This window comes from Ruditapes philippinarum, unplaced genomic scaffold, assembly GCF_026571515.1.
Source record: "Ruditapes philippinarum isolate M1 unplaced genomic scaffold, ASM2657151v2 ctg16727_1_1_1_1, whole genome shotgun sequence".
NCBI lineage: Eukaryota > Metazoa > Mollusca > Bivalvia > Venerida > Veneridae > Ruditapes > Ruditapes philippinarum.
In genome coordinates, this window is record NW_026858401.1 from 1 (window position 1) to 27,272 (window position 27,272).

Below are 27,272 nucleotides of genomic sequence, written 5' to 3' on the forward strand. Positions count from 1 at the left end.
CAGCATTACAGTGCAGAGTAATAGTAGAAGCATCAGTAGCAGTGGGAAAAAGGGTATTAAAAGCGGGAGCATTAGAATGAATCAATAGTAAAACAGAAGTAGTATCGGCTGTCTTTCTGGCGGTAGCAGCAGTTATTGTAGGAGGAGAAGTGTATCAGTTGTTGCACCAGTAGTTAAAGCAGTGGTTCTTGGAATAGTGCATCCAGCAGAAGCAGAAGCAGCAGAATCAGTATCAGTTTTAGCAGTAGTAGAAGTAGATGAAGCGATAGCAGTATAAAAAGCTGCAGTAACACCGAACGTCTGTTATTTCAACTTAATAATCTTTTTCATAGCTCTTGAATGATGTTTCGATTTTTCCACAATTATTTATAGCTGAATGTATTTATTTACATGTAGTCCCATAGTTAATATCAAAATGAACATTCTTCTGATCCTTATTTATATATGGAATACAATTATTTAAAATAAATCCATTCATAGCTTTTATAACAAAGCTTTGTTTAGTTTTAATGTAAGAATAATGATCTTAGTTTAAAATAAAGAGGAGAAATAGAATCTTAGTTGTGTAGCTGTTTGTACTCATTTAAAGCATGAAAGTTTATTTTCAAAAACACAAGAAATGAGTTTTTCTTATTTCTTTTAGACTTTTATTTATATCAAGTTGCGTAAAGTGTAATAATACTGCATATTATTGTGTGTCATGCGCCATTTCTTATGTAACTGTACATGTAGGTCTTAAACTAAAGGCCAGAACTAAAATAATGCTTTGATTATTTAATTTATCATTTTTTATCTACAGTTATACCTTAATGTAAGATATATTTCTATCTTTGGATGATTCTAATAGAGTACACAGTTGTTATATTGGATCATATTAATTTAAGGAACACCAAGAAAGCCCACAGTATCAGTTAATAAAACACCATCAGTAGGAGAGAGTGTAACGTTAACATGTAGTAGTACATCAACAACCACACCCAGTAACCACAGTCTCAGTCTGACATACTCCTGGAAAGTTGACAACACAGACAATCCAGGTGGCGCCAAATATACATACACTCCTAGTAAGAATAAACTTACTGTAAACAACATTGTACAAGAGGATGCAAATAAACAGTTTACATGTTCAGCTACAGAAGATGTCACTGGCGGATATTCATCTAGCAGAAGTGATACTTTCTCATTTGATGTTTATTGTAAGTATATCTTATGTCACTTATATTATACAACAAACAGAAGTGATACATTCTCGTTTGATGTTAATTGTAAGTTTATCTTATGTCACTTATACTATACAACACAATGAAGTGATACATTCTCATTTGATGTTTATTTGTCACTTATATTATACAACAAATAGAAGTGATACATTCTCATTTGATGTTTATTGTCAGTTTATCTTATGTCACTTATATTAATATACAACAAACAGAAGTGATACATTCTCATTTGATATCTATTGTAAGGATATCTTATGTCACTTATACTATACAGCAAACAAACGTGATTCATTATCTACGTAATTCTGAGTTGATGTTTGTTGTAAGTATTTGTTATGGCCATTCTTCTTCTAAACAATAAACAGAATGTTTCATTCACATTAAATGTCTATTATAAGTACATCTTATGTTTATTATACAACAAACAGAAGTGATACATTCTCATTTGATGTTTAATGAAAGTATATCCTATGTCACTTATACTATAAAACAAACAGAAGTGATACATTCTCACTTGATGTCTTTTGTGAGTATATCCTATGTCGCTTTTACTATACAGCAAACAGAAGTGATACATGCTCTTTTTATGTCTATTGTTAGTATATCGTATGTTACTTAAACAATACAAACAAACAGAAAGTGATTCATTCGCATTTGGTATTTAAGTACATTACTTTTCACTTACACCTATACAACAAACAAAGTTATACATTCTATTTGAAGTTTAAACAGTTTGCGATAGAATATTTCATTCATCCATTTGTTTTGCAATCATTGAACCTAGACATTTTGATTTAATTTATATTAGACTTGAGGTAGGATTGTCAATACATTTTCATTCTTGTTACTGGTTCTTATTTGTGCATGGAAGCACACTTGACACTATAATTAAAGAAACGAAATACCCTTGTCAATTTTCTATATTTGTTGTAACAATTCTTTTGTTATTCTTACCGAGAGAAAAGTTTTTGTACATGTTAAGTTTGCGATAGGCCCTTGTTCTTAAACAAATCACAAATATTTATCAAAATAATATTCCAGTTTCATGACTGAAACTTGACAAGGGAACACACATCTGTTTTTTTTGGAATTCTGTCAGATTCTATACTATTTAACTTCGTATATAAGTGCAGCATTGTCGCGACCGTACATGTCACGGACCGAATATGGCACACGTGTGATATATTCGGTTTCGAATATGGCACACTCATCAGCCGAAAAATGCGGGAACAATCGTCATTTTTGAAAATGACCATTGATGGTTTTAGGCATAACTTAACGTTTAAGGAGCAAGTTTTTTATAAATGTGGAGTGAACAGAACGCCATTCATAACAATCTCCTCTCGTGCGCACCAATGTAAAATTATACATCTGGTTTGCAGTGTGAAGGAAATAATTTTTGTAAAATATTCAATAAATCGTTGTTTATCTATGATTATATAACAGATTTTGATTTGATTATTATTTACAGGGGCAAGATCAGGACGTATAAATAATAGTTAAGTTCTATTTATGTTAGTTAACAACGTCATTGTGAAGGTATCAAAAACGTTTGTTGCGCGGTGTGTAATAAATAAAACTCTCCAAGTTTTCATGATATGTTTCTAGGCTTTTAGTCGTGTGGAGAGTTGTCTGCATTTTGCAGCGACACAAGATCGAAACAATTTTTCCTATCCAGACTAAATCAAAGGAAGCATTTAACTCTCATTGCATTGACTTGCCCGACTCGTGACAGAGCGACAATCGTCAAATGTCACTCATTATACATACATAATATCAAAAATAATCCTGTACATATTTTGCAAGACCACTATAACTTTATGATTAAGCGGCAATACTAAAGACCTGACGTGGACTCGGAGACAGACGCTGCTTACGCAAAAGTAGGTTATCACAGGCGAAACTTTATAATATATACCAACCAGACTTCTATACCCACAGGTGTAGGGGTGGACCTAGAAAACAGATATGTGCGTATGTGTAGATCAATGTCTATATATAATGTCCAAAAATTAAGACAAATATTTTGACAAAACAGTCACTGAGTGGACTTAAACTGAAATCATATTACTACTTACGAATCGATGTGTCATTGATGAATGCTGTTCGTTGTTGTTAGTGTATGATAATATGTTGATGAAGGAAGGAGTTAAACGGCGATTGACTATTTGATAGTTACTATAATGTATTCTAATAATGAATGTTGACATATAACGAGTCAGAGAAATAAAACCTAATTGCACATAACGTATGTATGCAAATAACAGCTTCTTATTAGGACTCTAAACTATTAACTAGAAGATGATCTCAGCCAAGCGTTGAATTGATACCTTTCCGGTATCACATGCCATCTGAGTTCGACATCATGGTGCTGAATTGTTTTTACGCATTCTTTAAATGAAGCGGGGTAGGGACTTAAGTTTTAATTTTTTTTCAATAACTATAAGTCAAACATCAGCTCAGTGAACATCAAGTAAGAGAAGTGTCCAATCGTACAACTTAATGAAGTATGAAGTATTAATTATAAAGAGAAATTAAATGTTGTTTATACTAAATTAGCAACGGAATCTCATTGAAAACCCATTCGGACAATATTAATGTATATATTCCCATTCCTAACACATGGGCCTGTGTGAAAATATTCTTTAAGAGATATTTTTGTTTTTCTACGTCAAGCACTGGTGAAAGGAATTCATAAAGCAAGTACACTTTTATTGTGACACTACGCTTTACGCTATGTTCATTTTTGCATAGCATAGTGGGTATAGGTAATTCAGGTTTGTTGCTACATATAAAGTTATTGAGCAAAGGACGCGGAATATCACTATCTTAAACTTAGTAATCTGATTAATTACTAGATAATTTACTATAACTACTGTGTTTTTTATTCAAATAATATTGTAATATTTCTTGTTGTTGTTTGGTATTCCAGAATTAATTTTTGTTTTAGTTCCATAAGTAAATTTCATAGTTGCTTATGATAGTAGAAGATGATAATGTAAAGTCTTTAATTCATAAGCTTAACTTATTATATTTTGTATCAACAAATTACTTTGTATAGATTTTACAGACAAACTAAAGCAGCAAAACAGGAAAACACTTGTTAAGTTAAGCTCTGAGTCTTATTAAACTGGAGAACTCAGAGTGAGCAATCATCGCGCTGAGGAACATACAGATGTTACAGCACAAGAGATCTAATTATGGGGTTGAAATTTTGTGAGGACTGACAATGGCATGTAAAGTATTGCGTGAGTTATTTTTTGGAACTTGGTGTTGAATAGTATGATCAAGTTTGGTTTGGATGAGCATAGCTAAAATGTTTTATTGATTTATGATCGATAATTGTGTCCTTTTCGTGTTATCTTGCCATTTGTATGATTTTTATTATGTTTAACAGATGAAAGACTAAAGTAAGAAGATACAGTGCATTCGGAATAGAGTCCCACCCGCACACCGTCTTAACACTGCGTGGGTTCAGGCAATAAGTAATCAGATCAATAAGTCCAATAAAAATGGTTGTGAGATGTTTTTATTAAATTAATTAGCATCAATGTTGTCGACTAGTTGCATACCTTAGCATTAAAGGACGTGATTTGGGCTATAATGGCTTCGTCCGTTGTGAATAACTGAAATGCGTAGGACTTAAGAAGTATTCATGAGTTCTTATAAATGATCTAGGTTGAACGAAAATATAATTTATTTTGAATATTAAAAATCATAGTATATTTTGATATAAATTTGTTTTCATAACAGTATATACATGTAGATAAACAACTCTTTTATATCTCTCTAGATGTGTGATATGTTATATATATAGGTTACTTTCTATTCTCGCTGATATGTTAATCTATTTTCATTTTTAAACGCACTTAATATGTATAGAAGCGGAACACATAATAGAATGAACATTATTTAATACGCTGACTGAATTTAGATTTGATGAAATGAACCTTGCATTTTAAAGAAATGTTTTTTAATCATAACACCTGGTCGCAGAGGCATGTCAATTTGTTTCCAATCAAGCTTTGAAAAGAGTTATAGAAAAAAGAAAATTGTCCCGTTTGTCATTGTTCAGAGTTTGTGTAAAACCTTTGTATTTGTATTAAACATGTTTTTATAGATTTTGACCATCAGCGCTGGCTTGGCCAGCTATTAGAGTTGTCTTCTGGATGTGATCCCAACGTTGAACGAGGTAAGTGGTATTTTATCATTAAAGCTAGCCAAGAGATTTATTCTTTAAATGAGCTAAATGGAGTTCCTTGCGCCCTGTATGAAGTGAAGATTGGCTAGTTTTAGACCCAAATGCCTGACTTAACCAACCTTGACAATTTATCATGGCCCATCAAAATATAGATATAAGATAACAAGCATAAAGGGAATGTGATAGGAATTCTTCCAAAATGATTTTTAAAGGCTGTATTGTTAAAAGATAATACAAAAAGATAGATATATAGATATAGAGACAAAGGAAAAGTTATTATACGTGAAGTTAATGTCTGAAACCAAAGAATACATTGATATTCTTTCACCAGAAGATAAAGAAAGAAAAACACAATTTAAGTGAAAGACATATCCTTCTGAAGCTTGTGCTGACATATACTTACAGATTGTGGAAACTAGCTCAGATGGTGCAGCTGTATCTACCACAAAACCAAGGTACCATTATTCATGTGGCCCTCGAATGGATTTTTGATGTACTCAATATTGATTAAGTTATCGATAGATATTAAATGGAACAACATTTACTTTGGTAGAATTATATATCTTAGGCGATTCACGGTGTTTTATTCCTTTTAAATTGTGGTATGTTTTTACCGGTATGTTGAATTTAATGCAAAGGGGACTTTTTTTTTACAACAACGGCGGCTTCGTGAGCACTGGATAATAAAATAACATATAGTAAGTTGCAAATATAGAATGTGAAGATTTAGTACATGGTAAGTTCGTGGACTTTTTCTTCTTTGGGTATTGGAACATTATCTCATAGTATTACCACTTGGGAAAGGGAAATGCAGGCGGTTCCATTCATTCACAAACTATAAACATTTGGGGGGCAGGCTTCAATAAATTTAGGGCAGCGTGTTAAACGAGGATAATCTAATTGTAAGCCCGAACACCGAACTGGGCCTCAGCCTTCGGCATATTCTGGCTAAATGTTTACGGATACTGATCGTCATTATCAATTATATAGGCCTTAGTACGTGAAGATTTTTCCTCTAAATACAAAAAGCGTTTATGAAATATGTGAATGTATAGGATTAAATATATATTATCAAGGAAAGGTAATAGCCGGAAGTTTTATTTTATTGTAATGCAATCGGGTGTATATTAAATAGAATATATCTTAATATTTGTACTCTCACTTTATATTTAATTCATTGGTGGCGTCACGGGGTCAGTCTATTACAAAATTAATATTTCGTATATGGTTTTTAACTTCTTTGAATAATACGAAAGCGATGTTTATCTTATAGTGTATTATTATATACAACTAGTACAAATACTTAATACACTCAAAACCACTGTGTTAGGAATAAGAACAGTAACAATGTTTGATATGACTAACAAGTTCTCTACAGGTGACTCGGAAGGAAAAATATTTCTTTTCAAGATATCCAAATGAGTGTCAATATGCGTGACATAAGAGAATAATGTGGAGCAGATTGCTGTCATCAAGAGCCAGGCTGGATGTGGTCATTGGTAGAGCTGGGTGTGGGAGGGAACTGACAATAGTTTCGATCTGGGACCAGAAATTCAATAGTGTATTCTGAGCCAGTCCTTAACCTGGTCATTAACAAAGTCAACCTGAGGTGGAAAATGTACGTGTGCTGCTGAGAAATGATGTAAATTGTACTCAATCAACCACTACAGATTGTTAATTGAAGTTAGATTAAGTTGATATATTTTCATATGTATTGTTTTTTCGTAAATATTAAGCTTCACTATCACCTATTCTATATCATGAATTCCGTGTGCGACATAACCTGTATTATATAATCAGTATAATACCTCCTGAGATATCCATTTTTTAAAAATACGCTATTCAACACAGCAGCCTGCCTTTTTTTCTAGATTCATTGAAAATGGTTTTGTGTGTCGAACAGATGAAAATTTAACTGTAGTATAAGTCACATTATATATCACAGTAAATTATTATATTCGTCACTTAATATAATGTTTAGCAATATTAAGGGCCAAATAAACTCTTATATATAAATGAAATAGGGCGTGGAATCGAGAGACACACATATTAAGTTGAAAACGTTGTTTTTTTAGTCCCTAAGCAAGTTAGGATAACTATATATATTATATATAATATAAATAGATAGCTCTCGATCACTATAATAATGAATATATCTTAAGGACCAACATTATAAGTTTCACGTCATTTTAAGTAGTGTTCTAGTTAGGATTAATAATGGGAATCTCTCAGAATGAGTTTTTCTATTGAGTGTTCAAGTTCTTGGAACTTCAAGCACTATAATATTAAAGTAATTGTATTGTTACAATGGCTACGATAAGTCTTATTTTCTAGATTTTTATTTTAATAATTATTTTTATTCGTCCTGATGTTCGATGAGTTGATGTAACAGACCATATAGATATATAGTGTAAGTTGAAAAAAAAACACATATTGTATAACACGGAGGTTTTGGATTTTCTCCTGATATGTATACGACTTTTTTTTTGCTCTCTCTACACAATCTGGTCAAGCGATAGAGACAGTTAAAAGATGCGACTTTTTCCTTGGGAGTTATCTCATTGAAATATATAGAGTATGTTTGTGAGACATTGTAACTCCGCAACGGTATATGCATTGCATCGAAAATTGAAAGTACTTTGAGAAAATCTTATAATGGATGATCGTTAAGTTATGACAATCATTTTACACCAGTAATCGTGGCCGTAAGGGCGTGCAAGATAAGTGTATGTCAAAAGTGTCTTGTATATTGGAATTTGCTAGTAATGAGTTGTGCTGGATTGGTTCATATTGTTTTTGAACGTATTCACTGGATTTGTAAAATCAAAGTAGAGCAAGTTAATAATGTTGAATTAGAGTATATAAAGGATCATATCTTTCTACAAGAAGTTAAAAGTTTAGGGTATAATTCCATGATAAATCTGAATATTGACTGTAAATAAAATCTATTAGTTAAGTATTATGCGTAATTACAAAATCGTATAGTGTAGGTACTCGGCACATAATCCTTGAGGATATAAAAAAATGATTATAGGCGTGCTTGTTATGGGTGATCAAGACCTGGATTATTTTAAGCCTCAGTGTAGTACACTAGAATAAATTTACGGACTGTTACAATATCTAGACATGCTATCATCTGTACTTTTGTAATAATTCTAATTATTCGAACTTAAAGTGGATTTGAATAGACATGCATTGAAGATAAGATACTGTTATACATGTGTATTAATATGGAGAGGGATATTGTCGAGTTTTTAATATAACGGTAGATGAAACGTTGCCATTCAATATTGGAATAAATCATCTTTATATTATCTAAGAGAAACAATTAGACGTTATAAACTTCTGTTGATATACATATAAGATGTCAATTCTCACCTATAAGTAGAACAATCCGAATATCATATGTAGCACATAAATATTAACAAAATACGAATCATTCAATGTTTTGTTAAACTGCGAGTGCCTAGATCCGCATTTATATAATTAATAACATGTACTATACAAAACATTAATATTCTAGTCCACTGTTCATACGGAACTGTAAATATATGAAGACTCTAGTATGTGAACAGATTAGTGTCTGTTTGCATATGGTGCTCAAAGTTTGATATGTCCCCATCATTTTAATGTTTGTTTTATAGATATGTTATTGACACTGTTATAGAAAAAATGAGGTATTAATTTCACAACAAACGGTGAGCATCGAAGGAGTGTTGATTATTAAGTTAGAAGTTTGAACAAAATACGAATTTTTGTATATTGTTAATTTTCATATATTTGACTTCGTTCTATCTGCTGAGACGATGAACTGTTAGTTACAGACACACGATACAAAGGAATTCAGACGATATTATTTGCAATAATAAGATGCTTTATTGTTTCTGTGTACTTGCATGATATCTTGTGCGAGATTTTCGTTATTCATTGGTTGCAAATGTGTGTATTCTCTGCACATATTATATTAGGCTTCTCAGGAAAATTCTCACAAATTCCTCGGGAAAATTTTTCTCGCATCTGAAGATAACAATAAATGAAATTAAAATAGTTGTTATACACATAATAATTACGGACAATATTTCCACAGAGTATTTGGAGTTATTTATTTTGCTTAGACAATCGCATAAGCCTGGCCTTATTGTAATTGTCACTAGTCGCTAGACTTATATTTATTCACTAAATTAATGCTCTAGGTATGATCTGTTGTTTACAGTTGGTGTCCTGATTCTATAAGAAAATAAATGTAACCAAAATGGAAAGTCCAGTATAGATATCAGTTGAAAGAGGGGAAAAGAACTTAACGATTAGAGAGATGAGCTGAGTGCCTGATCATTTTCCAGCATGGGTTACATATTAAATTGTTGTAATAAATGGTCAGAGAGTACTAGCAATACAGATGTCGCTTGTCTTTGAACGAAATTCAAAAATCATTAGCTTGGAATTTGTAAAACATGACATGCGGCTACTAAAGGGATTGACACTGCAGCTAATAATGAATAGATAGAAGAAAAAGTGAGGATACAATTCGATAGATATATATTCTTTTCTTCTTATTTTATCAGAATTGGTTTAGTTAAATGTTCTCACATCATATGACTCGTAAAACTTTCTATATTAATACATTATTGTGAACTCGGTGTACATAGCTTGTAAAAAAAATGGTAGTTAAAATGCAGATTGGGTCGCCAAACAAAAAATCACATATCAATATCGGGTATGACTTCCACCTTAAGCATAAAAAAGGAATGCAGATTGGCACAAAATATTATCGATGCGGGAAAAATCCGCAAAAAAGTGTAATGTATCTTGATAACACGTTTAATATCTGAATGTTACAATCCATGTGTGTTGATTGCATTCTTATTCTTATACATAAACATTTGTCCATTTTCTATATATGTTTATTTACATACAGAAATGCAAAATGTATGCCACTATAAGGAAACGTATTGAAGATTGTTCATGCAGAACTGGTACCATTGCTTTTGGTTTAAGTCTTGTGCAAAATGACAAATTGTTGTGTAGAATACATGGTATTTCATTATTTTTCGTTTATGTTTTTATGACAAATGCAAAGTGAAAACGGCTTGTATATTTCGTTAACATAATATATTCTGTGTGATGATTTAAATCCGACACTAAAATTTAAGAAAACGTGTCATGTCCTGTTCTGAGAATAGAAAACAGATTCAAACATTACATGTATTCATATGTTTGCAAATAGCTAATGTTTTGAATAAATTATAATTTATTCATTGCGTGGTTTAATCGTCAGAATCAATTTATTTTATATCATATAAAGAATTGCTTGCACCACTTTGATCTAATGTAAAGTACTACTGGATTTCATCCCAATCCTTGTCATAGCTTAAATTACGAGACATATCACAAACGAATACTCCTTTTAAAAATAGAGAATCAACAGGAGTGGTGAGTCACGGAAGAAATAACCAGTATGATCCGGAAACAATAATAAAATTGTGTTGACTAATTTTGTAATTATAAGCATAAACAGCGAAGAGATATATTATTTTAATGCAATAAATCGTCTGTTAATGGCCGATGCTGCGCTGTGAAACTACAAGATGCAAATAATTTTAGTTGTCCGCATATAGTTATTTAACGTAATTTTAAATGTGATAGTGGCATATAATCAACGTTTCATCATATGACTCATGTCTAACGCACACATAAATATGTTATTTACTCAACTCACTCAGTATGGTTTAAAGGTCAATTTGTATTCATAATAAAGATATGACTACATAATATACAATGATTAAACTAAAGCATATTGGTATCCATGACATGATCGTCAAAATACTATGAATTCTTGATATTTGTTTGAATAAAAATGCATCTCTTACTGAAAGGCGGTTTGTAATGTGGATCACTTTTAATCCGGAATCTTCATATTTATGTAAACTATTTCGAAGTCACGGGGCTATTCTTTATGGTATTAAGCCCTCTTAATGAATCTTAATTTTATCAAATTTTGTCTATTCAAATATAGGACGTACCTTGACTCAAGAGTAAAATAATGTTATAAGATGCAGTATGCATATGTTTGAAAAGTGTAAATCTCATTTACTATTTCGAATTCTAAGAAGTAAAATCACAAAGAATATTAACCGTCTAGGTCCACTATTTCTTTCCCGAGATGTATTGACCATTGGTGTTGAATGATTTCCGTTATATTAATGGTAAAAATATTAGATATTGTACGTTTACCGAATTAGTTTCAATAATTTGTTCTCCATTACTGATACAACATCATATTTCTTTATTCTTTTTTTTTTCAAATTTTAAGAAGTTATGTCCCATCCTTTTATTCTCGAACTCAATATTACATGACGGTGTGTGTAATTTTCTTTTGAAATATGTTTTAAATGTGGTATATGCTTTAAATTTAAATCAAGTTTTCACCAATGTATCAAATGGAAGGGAATTGATAACCTTTAAAGGATATAAAGCTGTCAATACAATCATTTCAATTTACAAGAAGATACGTAAATCTCCAAGTCGCCGCAAGTGTAAGTCGACAGCGGTTTATTGTGAAAATTGCCCGACTGAACGGCAGTTTATTCGAAATGAATGATTGTTTTTGTATTGCGCATATAAACTTGATAAAATTATTTATTTTATGCTTTTAAGTGGTTACCTAATTAATCTATAAAAATGATATTTGGTAATTTCACACTCAAAATTACCAAAATATAATTTTACACTTTTCAATGACGAGACTACTTTTCAAAGATTTCCCCCCATTTGGTGCCTCAAATTTATTTCACTTCTCTCCAAACGCAAAAACTGCTCTTGATGACATTTTGGGATATTTAAGGATCTTTTGAGCAATTTCTGCCTTATGCAATATGAAAAAAAAACTTGAAAAAAGACAGTCATCAGCTCAAAGAAAAAGTAAACAACCTAGCATTCGTAAGACAGCCTTTCAAAACGTCCCTGTTTTCCAAATGCCTAGCCGTTTGTTTTTTGAATGTTTACACATATGACAACAATTATTAATTCCGTTAACTGTCTGTAGCAGTCCTCAAATAAGTTTTCTTTGACTAGCATATCCAATGATATTCCTCTGAATCAAACACAGTTATTTTCTTCCCGTGAAATACACAACTTTTAAAAATGGCGGCCACTTATACATGTATTACTCAAGGCCTGATCGCCTTAAGTAACAGCAATAAGGTCGGATTGTGTGAGATTTTTTTTTGCAACTAGAATTTTTTGTTTATCTTATATAAAGAAGCATTCATTCATTCTTTTTTAAATAAAATAAATAAAGTCATCACCATTTAACGGTGATTCTTAATTTTTTAGCTCAAGACTCTTGTATTTTTGAGAAATTTGACTAAACATCCAGTTCTCGGGCCGAGTCAATCGGTAATACTGTTTTTAAAGATCACAAGATGAAATAAAATTTCATCTTACACACAAACAATCAAATATCCTCTTTATAATTATTTGCAAAAACTGTTCAATCAATACAGCATATGAAACTATCACGAACCGTATTCCGATTTGTCAAATTCCTAATGGTAATGCAAGTAACAGGTAAAGCAGAGTGTTTTCACCTGTATTAACGTACAGAGTATTTTCATTGGTGTAAAGTTTTCACATGACCAATGAAAATATTTTATCCGAAAATAAAGGGCGGGGAGCAATTCGTTTCTTTCATTTTGGATATAAAAAAACTCAAATACACACACAAACAATTCTGTAGTATACTGTACAAGTTTATAACTATAATAACTTCTCTTTTTCACTTTTATTCAACGTATAACACGGTCTTCCTTTGGAAGTGTGGTCTCTCAGTAGAGGTATATTCAGGGGGTCTGTGAATGGTGTTGGTTGGTTGAACATGGTTCACTTCAATTTAATAGCAGCATTCATGGTATTGTCTATTATCTATAATATAATAGCAGTAATTATGACATTGTCTATTAACTTCAATATCATAGCAGTATTATGACATTGTCTATTCACTTCAATATAATAGCAGTATTCATTGCATTTTCCATTAATTTTAGTATAATAGCAGTATTCATGACACTATCTATTAACACCGATATAATAGCAGTATTCATGACATTGTCTATTAAGTTCAATATAAAAGCAGTATTCATGGCATTGTCTATTAACTTCAATGTAATAGCAGTATTCGTGACATTGTCAATAGCAGTATTTATGATATTGTCTATTAACTTCAAAATAATAGCAGTATTCATGACATTGTGTGCTACCTTCAATAAAATAGCAGAATTCATGTCACTGTCCATTATCTTCAATATAATAGCAGTATTATGACATTGTCTATTAACGTCAATAAAATAGCAGTATTCATGACATTGTGTATTAATTTCAATATAATAGCAATATTGATTACATTGTCTATTAACTTCAATAAAATAGCAGTATTCATGACATTGTCTATTAACTTCAATAAAATAGCTGTATTCATGACATTGTCTATTAACGTCAATAAAATAGCAGTATTCATGACATTGTGTATTAATTTCAATATAATAGCAATATTGATTACATTGTCTATTAACTTCAATAAAATAGCAGTATTCATGACATTGTCTATTAACTTCAATAAAATAGCTGTATTCATGACATTGTCTATGAACTTCAATGTAATAGCAGTATTCTTACACTGTCTTTTAACTTCAATATCATAGCAGTATTCATGGCATTGTCTATTAAACTCAATTTAGTAGCAGTATTCATGACATTGTCTATTTACTTCAATATGATAGAAGTATTACGACATAGTCTACTTACTTCAATATAATAGCAGTATTCATGATATTGTCGACAAACTTCCATACAATTGCAGTTTTAAATATTCATTACATTATCTACTTACTTCAATATAATAGCAGTATTCATGGCCTTGTATATTAAACTCAATATAAATGCAGTATTCGAGACATTGTCTATTAACTTCAATATGATAGCAGTATTACGACATTGTCTTCTAACTTTAATGTAATAGCAGTATTCATGATATTGTCGACAATCTTCAAAACAATTGCAGAATTCAGTATTCTTTACATTGTCTACTTACTTCAATTTAATAGCAGTATTCAAAAAATTGTCTATTATCTATAATATAATAGCAGTTATTATGACATTGTCTATTTACTTCAAAATAAAAGCAGTATTCATTGCATTTTCAATTAATTTTAGTATAATAGCAGTATTCATGACATTGTCTGTTAACACCGATATAATAGCAGTATTCATGACATTGTCTATTATGTTCAGTATAAAAGCAGTATTCATGGCATTGTCTATTAACTTCAATGTGATAGCAGTATTTATGACATTGTCTATTAACTTTGATAAAATAGCAGAATTCATGTCACTGTCCATTATCTTCAATATAATAGCAGTATTATGACATTGTCTATAAACGTGAATAAAATAGCAGTATTCATGACATTGTCTATTAACTTCAATGTAATAGCCGTATTGATGACATTGTCTTTTAACTTCAATAACATAGCAGTATTCATGGCATTGTTTATTAAACTCAATATAGTAGCAGTATTCATGACATTGTCTATTAACTTCAATATGATAGAAGTATTTCGACATAGTTTACTAACTTCAATATAATAGCTGTATTCATGATATTGTCGACAAACTTCAATACAATTGTAGTTTTAAGTATTCATTACATTGTCTACTTACTTCAATATAATAGCAGTTTTCATGGCATTGTATATTAAACTCAATATAAATGCAGTATTCATGACATTGTCTATTAACTTTAATATGATTGCAGTATTACGACATTGTCTACTAACTTCAATGTAATAGCATTATTCATGACATTGTCTATTATCTATAATATAATAGCAGTAATTATGACATTGTCTATTCACTTCAATTTAATAGCAGTATTTATTGCATTTTCCATTAATTTTAGTATAAAAGCAGTGTTCATGACATTTTCTATTAACACCGATATAATGGCAGTATACATGACATTGTCTATTAAGTTCAAAATAAAAGTAGTATTTATGGCATAGTGTATTAACTTCAATGTGAGAGCAGTATTTATTACATTATATATTAACTTCAAATTAATAGCAGTATTCATGACATTGTCCATTAACTTCAATATGATAGCAGTATTATGACATTGTCTATTAACGTCAATAAAATAGCAGTATTCATGACATTTCCATTAACTTCAATATGATAGCAGTTTTCATGGCATTGTCAATAGCAGTATTCATGATATTGTCTACTAATTTCAATATGATAGCAATATTGATTACATTGTCTATTAACTTCAATAAAATAGCAGTATTTATGATTGTGTCTATTAACTTCAATAAAATAGCAGTATTCATGACATTGTCTATTTACTTCAATGTAAAAGCAGTATTCATGACATTGTCTATTATATATAATATAATAGCAGTAATTATGACATAGTCTATTTACTTGAATATAATAGTAGTATTAATTGCATTTTCCATTAATTTTAGTATAATAGCAGTATTCATGGCATTGTCTATTAAGTTCAATATAATTACAGTAATCATGACATTGTCTATTACCCTCAAGATAATAGCAGTATTCATGACATTGTCTATTTACTTCAATAAAATAGCAGTATTCATGACATTGTATATTAATTATAATATAATAGCCGTGTATTTTAACTTCAATAACATAACAGTATGCATGGTATTGTCTATTAAACTCAATATAAAAGCAGTATTTTTTGCATTGTCAATTAAACTCAATATAAAAGCGGTATTCATGACATTGTCTATTTACTTCAAGATAATAGCAGTATTATCACATTGTTTACGAACTTCAATGTAATAGCAGTATTCATGGCACTGTCTATTCACTTCAATATAATAACATTTATTATGGAAATGTCTATTATCTTTAATATAATAGCAGTATTTATGGCATTGTCTATTAACTTCAATATGATAGCATTATTCATGACATTGTCTATTAACTTCAATATGATAGCAGTATTTATGGCATTGTCAATAGCAGTTTTTCTGAGCTTGTCTATTAAAGATATACTATGCTCATCTTTAGGTTAAATATTTTTATCTAAGAAATGTATTGAAATCCATGAAATTCTTACTAAATATATTTAGTTTGAATAAAATAATGAATAGACTATGTATGGGAAGCTGCATTCCCTATCACAAGTCAAGTGAAGTTTGTTTGTTTTTTCTTAAAAAATCCGTCAGTTTTTTTAATGACACTATATATTCATACTGTGACCACCAATAGTGTGTCGAGTTCAAAACATAACATATCTACTTAAAATGAAGTCAAAACATGTTTATTTTATACATACAAAGAGAATTGTGTATCAATTACTGTATAAGTACTTATTTTGGCGGGGGTTTATATTTGGCTATATTGGCGGTCAGGGTCAGAAGCGCCAATTCAAAACAACGCCAATTTAAAGCACCGCCATTTTAGATCATCGTTATTATTCTTTGAAAGGTAGACAACTCATGGTAAAATAGCTTTGGTTTGTCCGAGTAATCTCCCTTGATTATTTGTAATAAAAATAAACATTACAAGTAAGCTGAAAACAATTTGTTTATTTTTAAGTCTTGGTACGAAACTCATTTAATTATATATCTATATACTGTATTTATTACGAAGATGATCACACGACGAGAAACAAATCTAAATGTCATATAAAAATCAGATATGGAATCATGTTACACTTTGTACATTTAATTACTTAACAAAATTTATAGTCCTGCCTTAGAGAAAGACTCGGCAATGATGTCGGGCTTTGTGGCTAGTTTAGAAACAGCCTTGACCAGCCATTGTGCATGCAATGGTTTCACAACAGAAGTCCGCAGGTCAATTTTTATATCTGACAAATCCGTCCCAGCAGCTAACCGTTTTTGAATTTCATCACCGTAAAATGATTGAAACTCTGCCTTAAGATAAGACTTAAATAAATCACGATACAAATAATAACAAAAATAGTTCATGTTTTTATTAAAATCGTTCAGAATTAGCACGATGTAAAGATAAAGGTGACCAAGAATAGGTATACCGTATGCCGTAAAATAAACGAGGACAGTCAACTACTGCGAGACCGGTGTTATTTTTATTTATTTTTTTTATTCTTTATTTGTAATCGCCAATTCATGACCCCATATTTATGCCAACAAGTGTTTTAATTTGGCGGTCTAAAAGCGTTTGCGCCAATTTATGACCCCGCCAATTCAAAACACTTTAAAAAACGCCAACATTTGACACCGCATATATAATGCGCTAAGTATTAATATCATTAAAAAGCATATTTGTGCATAGTATATCTTTAATTTTAATTTTAAAGCAATAACCTGACATTGTTTATTAACTTAAATTTAACAGAATTTTACATGACTTTGTCTATTAACTTTAATAAAAAAGCAGTATCCATGACATTGTCTTTTTACATCAATGAAATAGCAGTATTCATGACATTGTCTATTAACTTCAATAAAATAGCTGTATTCTTGGCATTGTCTATTAACCTCAATATAAAATAGCAGTATGGAATGTCATGATATTGTCTACAAACTTCAATACACTTGCAGTATTCAGTATTCACGACGTTGTCTACTTACTTCAATATAATAGCAGTATTCATGACATTGTCTATTATCTTAAATATGATAACAGTATTTATGTCATTGTCTATAAACTTCAATATAATAGCAGTATCTTTGACAGTGTCTAATAACTTCAATATAATAGCAGTATTCATGGCGTTTTCTATTAGCTTAAAGCAGCACGCCGATTAATGTCAGTTTTCATGAAAATTTTAAAAAAAGAATTTAAAAGTAAAATATTGTGAGGTAAACAAATAAAGTAATTTACATATTGCAATCCGGCACTTACAATCCAAGAAAATTACCAAAATGTGGTCAACATATGTAAAAACAGCCCTTACTGCGTTAGTAACGCAGTAGAATTATGGCGACAAAATACCGCAAAAACAGTCTTAAACCGCACATAACATGAAAAATTTAACTTGGATCTTGAATGTTTTTAACTTTCTGATAATGTTAGTACATTTTGCTCAATATTGATATTCTTGAGTTATTTTGGCTCATCTGGAGGCGTGCAGCTTTAAGTATAATAGCAGTATTCATGACATTGTCTAATAACTTCAATATAATAGCAGTATTCATGGCATTGTCCATTAACTTCAATATAAAAGCAGTATTCATGATATTGTTTATCAATATCAATATAACAGCAGTATTTATGACATTATTATTACAATATTATATTATTTTATACCATACCATACCATACCATACCATACTATACATACTATACTATTCTACTGTCCTTCTTTTCACTTTAATTAATAGTTGTTTAACATCGATTTGTTCCTTCTTAATACACAATAATATTGGCTTAGTTTTTCTCATATATTATTTGATTATAATAAGTAGTTTACTAGGACGTAGGTACAATAAGCTCTTTCTGTTATAAGAATATGGTATGCAAAAAAAAAACAAAAAAACATTTACCTTTTTTGTTATAGCTTAACACCGAATAATGATGATAGATGCACTATGAATACATCTGATTTAACATGAACTTTTTCTAACCTTATGATGTCCTTAGTTATTGTCAGGTTTTCATATGTTTATTTGATTTTCAGATGGACCATACCAGTCATCAACTAAATTATCACCATCACCACAAAATTACACCAAAAATGAAGGACAGAGTCTAAATGATATCACGTGTTCTGCTAACTGCTATCCTGATTGCACATACACATGGAATAAGACAAGACAAGGGCAGACAACCACAGCCAGCAGTACAAGTGTTTTATCTGTAGGAGAACTACAACGTGAAGATGCTGGATTGTACACTTGTATAGCACAAAATCCTGAAAAAATTTCATCTCCAACAACAACAATACAAACTCTCGTCAATGTTAGATGTAAGTATATTATCAACATGATTTTATTAATATATATTATCTGTAAGTATATAACAGAAATCCGTTCTTTAGATACTAATATGCGTTAAAAGGAGATTGAATAAAAAAACAGCCTCTGTTATGGGGTGGATGTTGGATAAGGGTTCAAAAACAGAATTTCACCATAACATACGTGTATGTTGAATACTATATTAGCCGGTGCTAGGGACGGTGTCCATTAACAGGCTCGATCAAACCGAGCCTGTAACATTTTCAATTTTGCGGTTTTGGACTTTCTTTAAGGACTCTTTTACCGCACAAAGAAAGAAAACGACTTATTGAAGACTTTGATTATTAGAACACAAATATATAATTATGTATATGATTCATTGTACCTCGAATTTTGAAAAAGAATGCTTGCATTGTTTGTTTAACGAACGATTCCGTATTACAGATTTTGATATACAATTACGGATTTCTATTAGAGTATGTAGTATTAGTTTTGAGTACCTTATAACCTTGTAAAAAGCTTTTAGTCAGTTACGAGGGTAAATCATTTTAATGCTTTTAGATGGACCAGATACAGTCAGCTTAAACATAACATCACCATATGATGTGTTAGAAGGAAAGTCTCTGATTATACAATGTAAGGCAGAATGTTATCCTGGATGCTCCTACACATGTGTTAATGTTACAAGTGGTTTAAGGATGAATACAACAGGTGCTGTAATGTATATCGGAGCAGTTGACAAATATATGACAGGAGATTATAGATGCGAAGCTAAAAATAATGATGATTCAATTTATGTGAAATCTGCAGATATTGTTGTAACGATTAATATAAAAGGTAAATTTATTATGTTTCGGTTTCCCTGATATTTATTTTAAGTGTAATTATTAAGGTATTAACTCATTTAATTAACACGTGTAAAATGGTTAAAACAGTTAAACAACATAAACAATTGCATAACAGAATCTTATTAAACATTAGATGTGATAATGATATATATTGCGAAATATGGAAATGTTAAGATAACTTAATTTTGTGAATTCATTTTAGAACAAACGTTTTTGAAATTTTTCTACATTGGAAGTCATATCAATACGACAATTGTTACCGTGGACGAGCTTGAAGTTGGCATAATATTTACATGTACTGTCAGTGGAGATCCTGCTGAAAACATCAAAATAACTCATCATGGACAAATCTTAAAAGAGGAGCAAAATGCCAGCTCTTTGAAATTTATCCACAAGACAGTAAATTGTTATGATAGCGGTGAATATATATGTGAAGTGAGAAATAGGAATATGAATACATCAAGCGGAAATGTATCAATGTTTGTTAACTGTAAGTCTTTATTTTATAGATGTATTTGATATAATGTCAAATGAATTGAAAGAAATTCTTTACCGCATAAACTTTGTTACGTCATTAGTTTATGGTACTTAATTTAATCTGTCCTGCATTATAACTGTAACTATGATGTGCCTATTTTGTAGTTATTACCTTTTTTTCATTTTTATACTTTAAACATTTTCCGGGTACACATAAGGTGTCAATATAAAACTTAGGTAGATAGATCATATTGATTGACGCGCAGTGCATAAGAACCGTAACGCTGCCTTGCCTAAATTTGGAGTTGTCTTTTTTTAACCTTTGAACTTTGTCCGGGACATTCTGAAACTACAAGAGGTATCAACAAGAAACTACTTCTACGTGTTTTAAACCTGATCGTGGAGCCTCCCCCGTCCCACTTACCCTTGTTAAGCTGTGTGTCTATTTCGTAACAACTTTTGCAAATTATCAGTTTTATTAACATTTCAACACTTTATTTTGATAATATAGGTTCACCACGCCCAGTACGGAAAATTCAAGAAAAGCTCACAGTTACACTGAACGCACCTGTCACATTGACATTTCAGGCTCTTGCGCATCCAGAGCCTGGTCCAAAAGGGTTTGCTTGGTACAATTTTAGAGAAACAAGATGGTTACAAATTTTAACAAATGAAGATTTTCATATTTCTTCTTCGGGGTTAGAGACAAATCTCACAATATTTAGCGTTTCCCAGAATGATTACGGACAATATCGTGTTACTACAATGAACAGTATTGGGACTTATAATCAATATTTTTCTCTCTTACAACAAGGTAAGTTTTTTTAAAAACTCTGATGGTATTATATTTGAAAAATGTTTGAACAGGCAACACTAGACACTGCTAATTTATGTTTAAATCGTATGTCCTAGCCATTTAAATGATATAAATAGATACATCAAAATAAAATTGATTTTATTGAAAAACAATATTATAATTAACAACAATATATGCTTACTGCCATATTTTTTACCATTGACATAGAAAATCTAAAATGTGTCGAAACTTAGAGTAACACAGACTATTTACAAAGAAGACACTGCAGATTCATATAAAGTAAATACAATTGGTGAAACAATCAATTGGCAAATAAATGCAATGAATAGAAAAACTGTTTCTGGAAAATACGTGTAGGTCTGTTATTGATATGTTGCAAATGAAAAATGTTAGAAATGAGATCATAAAATGTAGATCGATATAAAATGAGAACTGAAACCAGTATCACTATAGTTTAACATTTGACGAGATTATTCGATATTAAGAAGTTAAGCTATTACACACGTGTCAAATGACAAGACAAATACAAAAAAAACAGAACAGCTACAAACACACTGGAAATCATAATTACGGTTTTAACTCGTTCAGTATGTAATAATCTGTTGCCCAAACGTAATTTACAAACGTACTTAACCATTGCAGAACCGGCTTCACAACAAGTAAGAAAAGAGGATTGTAAAGATGGTGATACACTGACAATTGGTATAGTTTTAGGAACAGTTTCTCTTATCCTCACAATTTACGCAACTTCAATAACCGTTCTATGGAAACGGAATGTCTCCTTCAGTAAAAATCGAAGTAGCACTTTGATGATGAAAAATATAGGTAAGCAACATGTATAACAAATAACTATGCGGTATTAATTGAAAATTTACAATATATAGATAATATTCCAGTTTTTCCTATTAATACCTGATTTATTTTCATCGAGTGGTATGAAAATAAATATTTCATGAGTGGCGTTATGACAAGTTGAACATAAATCTTGTATTCAGAGAAAAAAGAAATTATGTTTATAATATACATAATTCTATTTGATATTACACTATGAAAGTATTCCCCTTACATTTTGTGTATTGGCTGAATTTAGAAAAAGTAGTCCGGCAAGACACCAGTGAGAATACAGAAAATATGATTTTACAATCAAATACGGAATATGAAAATACGAATTTTTTATTTCACCAATATGACGTGATGTCTTTTGTACGATATATATACATAGCGTTAAAGCACAAATGCTACTGTTACACCTAGGCATGTCATTGAAAAAATACACCTTTTTAACAATTTGTCATTCTTATTTTATATATGTGATAAATAGCATAGTATATTCGTGTAGGATTAATACTTAATTTATTGAATTCGTTGAATAAACAATTTTATGCTCGCCAGAGGCTCGCATACTATGATTTTATTCAACTCCTTCAATAAATTTAGTATAAAATCTACATTCATTCAATATCCACTATATATAGCTGATAGATGAAACTATATGATAAAACTTAAAAAAGCTACTTTTTATACCCCTGGGTATATAGGAGTTACCCGGTGGTTGGTCGGTCGGTCCAGCAGTTCGTTGCATTTTCCTTGTCCGGAGCATAACTTAAAGACTAATACTTGAAATTCAATACAACTTCAAACAATGGTCAAGAACATTAAGAGGAAGTGCAGTGCACAAGAAACATAACTCTTCACTAATTACAGAGTTATTGTCCTTTGTTACTTTTCATTGTCCGGAGCATAGCTTGTAAACTACTGGTAGGAATTGAAAACAACTTCATACAGTGGTCAGACACATAAAGGAAAAGTGCAGTGGACAAGAACCATAACTCTATCTACAGTAATTAAAGAGTTAGTGTCCATTGTAACTTTTCCATTGCTTTCATTTGTTCGGACCATAACTTGAAGACTAATGTTTGGAATTCAATTTAACTTCATACAAGGGTGAAGAACATTAAGAGGAAGTGAGTGAAGTGCACAAGAACCATAACTCAATTTTGACTAATTACAGAGTTACTGCCCTTTGATATTTGTTCCATTGCTTTTTTGTCCGAAGCATAACTTGAAGACTTATAGTTGAAATTCAAAACAACTACATATAATGATCAAGCACATTGAGAGGATGTGCAGTACACTGGAATCATAACTCCATCTTGACTCATTACACAGTTATTGCCCTTTATTACTTGTCCGGAGCATTACTTGAAAAGTATTGGATGGAATTCAAAACAACTTCATACAATGGTCAAGCATTGTAAGAAAAAGTACAGTGCAAATGAATAATAACTCTATCCAGAGTAATAATAGAGTTAATGCCTTTTGTTACTTTTCCATTGTTTTTTTCTTGTCCAGAGCATAACTTGAAAACTACTGGTTGGAATTTAATAAAATTTCATACACTGGTCAAGTATATTGAGATGAAGCGCAGTGCACAGAAACCATAACTCTTTCTTGACATATTTAAGAGTGTTTGCCCTTTGTTACTTTTTATTGCCCAATGCATACCTTGAAAATTAATGGTAACAACCATAACTCAATCATTATTTTTTACAAGGTGTTTTGTTTCTAGTAACCTCATTTCCGAAGCAGTCTTGCGGGGGTATAAATCACATTTAGTGATAGTCCTAGCTTTGTATAATTCTGTTGTAAATTATGTTGGATAAATTCGTTGTTGGAAGAGTCGTTGTTGCACGTTACTAAGATTGTGACTGCAAGAGTTTGTCTGGTACCAAATTATCAAAAGAAAATGCGACATGGCATATCACTGGAACTTAAAAACCGACACTTAAAATGAAAAGTAGAGAACGAAACGCGGAGCGCATACTTTTTTGATCTTTTTTTTGTTCGGGCATTTACATTTGCAGAAGCCCTCGTGTCTATGAAGTCCATCGTTCGTCCCGTTCTATAAGCACGTCCTCGTGCATATGCAAATGATAATGCTCGACAAAAGCATGACATTTGGGGATATATCTATCGCTAGTCGCTTTTGTAAGATCTATTTTTAGTAATTAATGTATATTATAACAAGTGCTCAAACAAGTAGTGCATTTTATATAGATGAAAATGGGTAACCTTTCAAATATGTTGAAATTATAGAGAACATAACCTTAATAGCAAAATCTGTTTAATAGAAACTGTTTTGTTTTTAAGGCATAGACAATGGCAATGAATTACAGGGACAAACGTAAGTAGTTTTTTGTTGTTTTTCTTTTTTATTTATTTATCTATTCATTTATTTATTTTTTCATTTATTTTTTTATATCAATTGATATAGGAAATGTAAAACATTGTATAATAACGATAACGGATAAGATACATGCCTTTTTCATAATAGAAGATAATTCTTTAAATGTTATCACCAAATATATCATTTGATTGATTAAAACTATTGCACTATTATTTGAAATGATTAAAAATATGCACCTTTTGTTGTATTTGTTTTGTGTACTTAATTTAAATATGCCCCCTTCCTGTAGAAAAATATTTTCCGGCATATTTTTGATTTTCTAGAACATACGTCAATATGAACAGTTCATCAAACTACCAGGACGTACATCAACGCGTTGAAAGTAAAGCTACTTTTGAAGACGATCCAAGTAAAACACAGTATACAGATCTGGATGACTTTTCACGGGATAAAGGAAATAATGTGTACGAGGCTATCAAAAGAAATTGATAACTAATTAAGGAGATGACAACCATGAGCTATTGTAGCTCTCGGTCCAATTCCTTTCTGCTTAAATTGTAAATTATTAACATGTATATATTACCTTGAATAAAAATATGTTTAAACCAAAAGAAATTGATACCATTACTATATAAAGCATAACTATTAACGTTGCATTTATATGCATAGACTATGCGTATGACATTTAAGACTGATATGCGATTGTTGTTTTGGGTGTGTGTGTGTGTGTTTTGTTTGTTTGTTTTTTTTTGCTTTTTTTGTAAATTTGGAAAAATTTAACACAGACGTACTGTGATACATTATAACACAAATAGTGGATAATTCAGCTCAAATTGACAACAATAAATGACTTTTCTTATATTTTCATCTTATATTTATTAAATCCGTTGCTGTTAAAAAGTCGCAAGTCATGACTTGTGATTTTTAGTTCAACTACGTCTAACATAGTGCACTAATAATAATTCTTTTAGTTTTTCATAAAATGATAATGGAAATTGTAGTATTACAATCAAAATAAGTGTTTATAAAAAACAAAAAGTCATTTTTATATCTATACACCAGATGATTAGTATTGATATCTCCCGCTTGCTGAGCTCAATCGCCATGGTAATTCAAAGGTCGCTTGTTCGATCCTCGGGGGAAGCGAAAATTCTCGGTGACAATTCATTTCGAACAGTAAATCTTATGATTATTTGTTTCTTTCCACAGATTCAAAAATCATGGGTCACTTGCCCAGGTTATTTATAGTGAATTATCCGGATAAGTCAGTAGGATTGACCGTCGATGTATGACTAAAATGTGTTAAAACCGGCTTAAAAAAGAAACAGAAACAATATTATGCAACCTTATATGTTTTAAATATGTAGTTATGGCATTTGAAGAAAAGATCAACAATAAAACAAAGGTGTTTCTTGATATGAAGAACAATGAGAGTCGATCCGATGATTTATTAGTATGAATGTTACCATTTTAGTAATGTATCGAAACATAACAATTCCATTATCACTTAACTTATCATTTATTCAACTTACAAAAAAACAATTTAATATTTAATAACGTAATTACTCGAAAGTAAAAGACTATTTGATGCACTATTTTGGTAATTAGAAATGAAATAATTAATATTTAGGTATCGTTACTTTCCTAATTATCATTTGTCATAGAAAGTGGAATGTATTATCAATATTAAAAATAGTGTGCATCGGGCCATATAGATATCATTTTGATATATTCTGATCTTATGTATATCTGACCAGCATTTTTCACGTACTTCATTGAACCTAAATAGTAACTGTTTCCAATTCCGAGACCTTAATGATTATGAGGCATTGTTATTGTACTGCAGCATTGTTGATCGTAGTTTTGATAGAAGTGTATCAGAATCTTATCATTTTACTTATGAGTCTAATAACAGGTAAAATGTTAGACACGAAATTTGTGGATTGAATTATTTGTTTTCTTTTACATAAGAAATATTGAGATTTCTTTGAATAAGTTTCAGAAAGATTGTTACTGTGCGCATGTCGTGGAAATGATTTTTTGTTTAAAAATAAAACTTTTAAAAAACTAAATATGGGACGTTTGACTGTCTTGTTGTTGTTTGTGTTATTTGTGTATGTAATGCGTTGCCTTTAGATTAAGGATTCTGTAAAGAAGACGTTAGTCAGTCAACAGTAAAGAGCATGGTCAGACTGCAGGAATATAAATCTTGCCTTAATCTTGGAGAGTTGCAATACACTTGGCTGGTGGTAAAACTCTTGGCTGGTACCTCTTAGCTGATGGCAAAGCTCTAGGCTGGTAGCAAAGTTAGTGGCAAAGCTCTTGGCTTGTGGCAAAGGCCAATATCGTTTAATTCGATTAGTGTACGTTTAATATGGGAGCACAATAAAACGATTTATAAATTTATGGCCAACGATATTACATTTGAAGGAAAGAAATGTTAAATATCACATTTTTATGCTATGTTTTCTGTCAAAACCCCCGTGAACATTAGGCGACTGTTTTAAAATGTGACAAAGTCTCATCACAAATCATATAAGAAAATGGAATGC

At 30.8% G+C, this 27,272-nt stretch overlaps 1 protein-coding gene across 1 annotated transcript; it reads left to right on the forward strand.

Annotated features, from left to right (window-relative positions):
- Nucleotides 1-884: 884 nt before the first annotated feature.
- On the forward strand, nucleotides 885-25,437 carry LOC132753079 (hemicentin-1-like; the record flags this gene model as incomplete). Its single annotated transcript, XM_060743489.1, has 9 exons — nucleotides 885-1,196; nucleotides 5,341-5,412; nucleotides 19,115-19,402; nucleotides 19,953-20,228; nucleotides 20,442-20,729; nucleotides 21,228-21,530; nucleotides 22,176-22,358; nucleotides 24,684-24,717; nucleotides 25,044-25,437. Coding segments are annotated over 9 exons (1,922 nt in total), but the record flags the coding sequence as incomplete, so codon positions are not given.
- Between the last annotated feature and the right edge of the window lie 1,835 nt (nucleotides 25,438-27,272).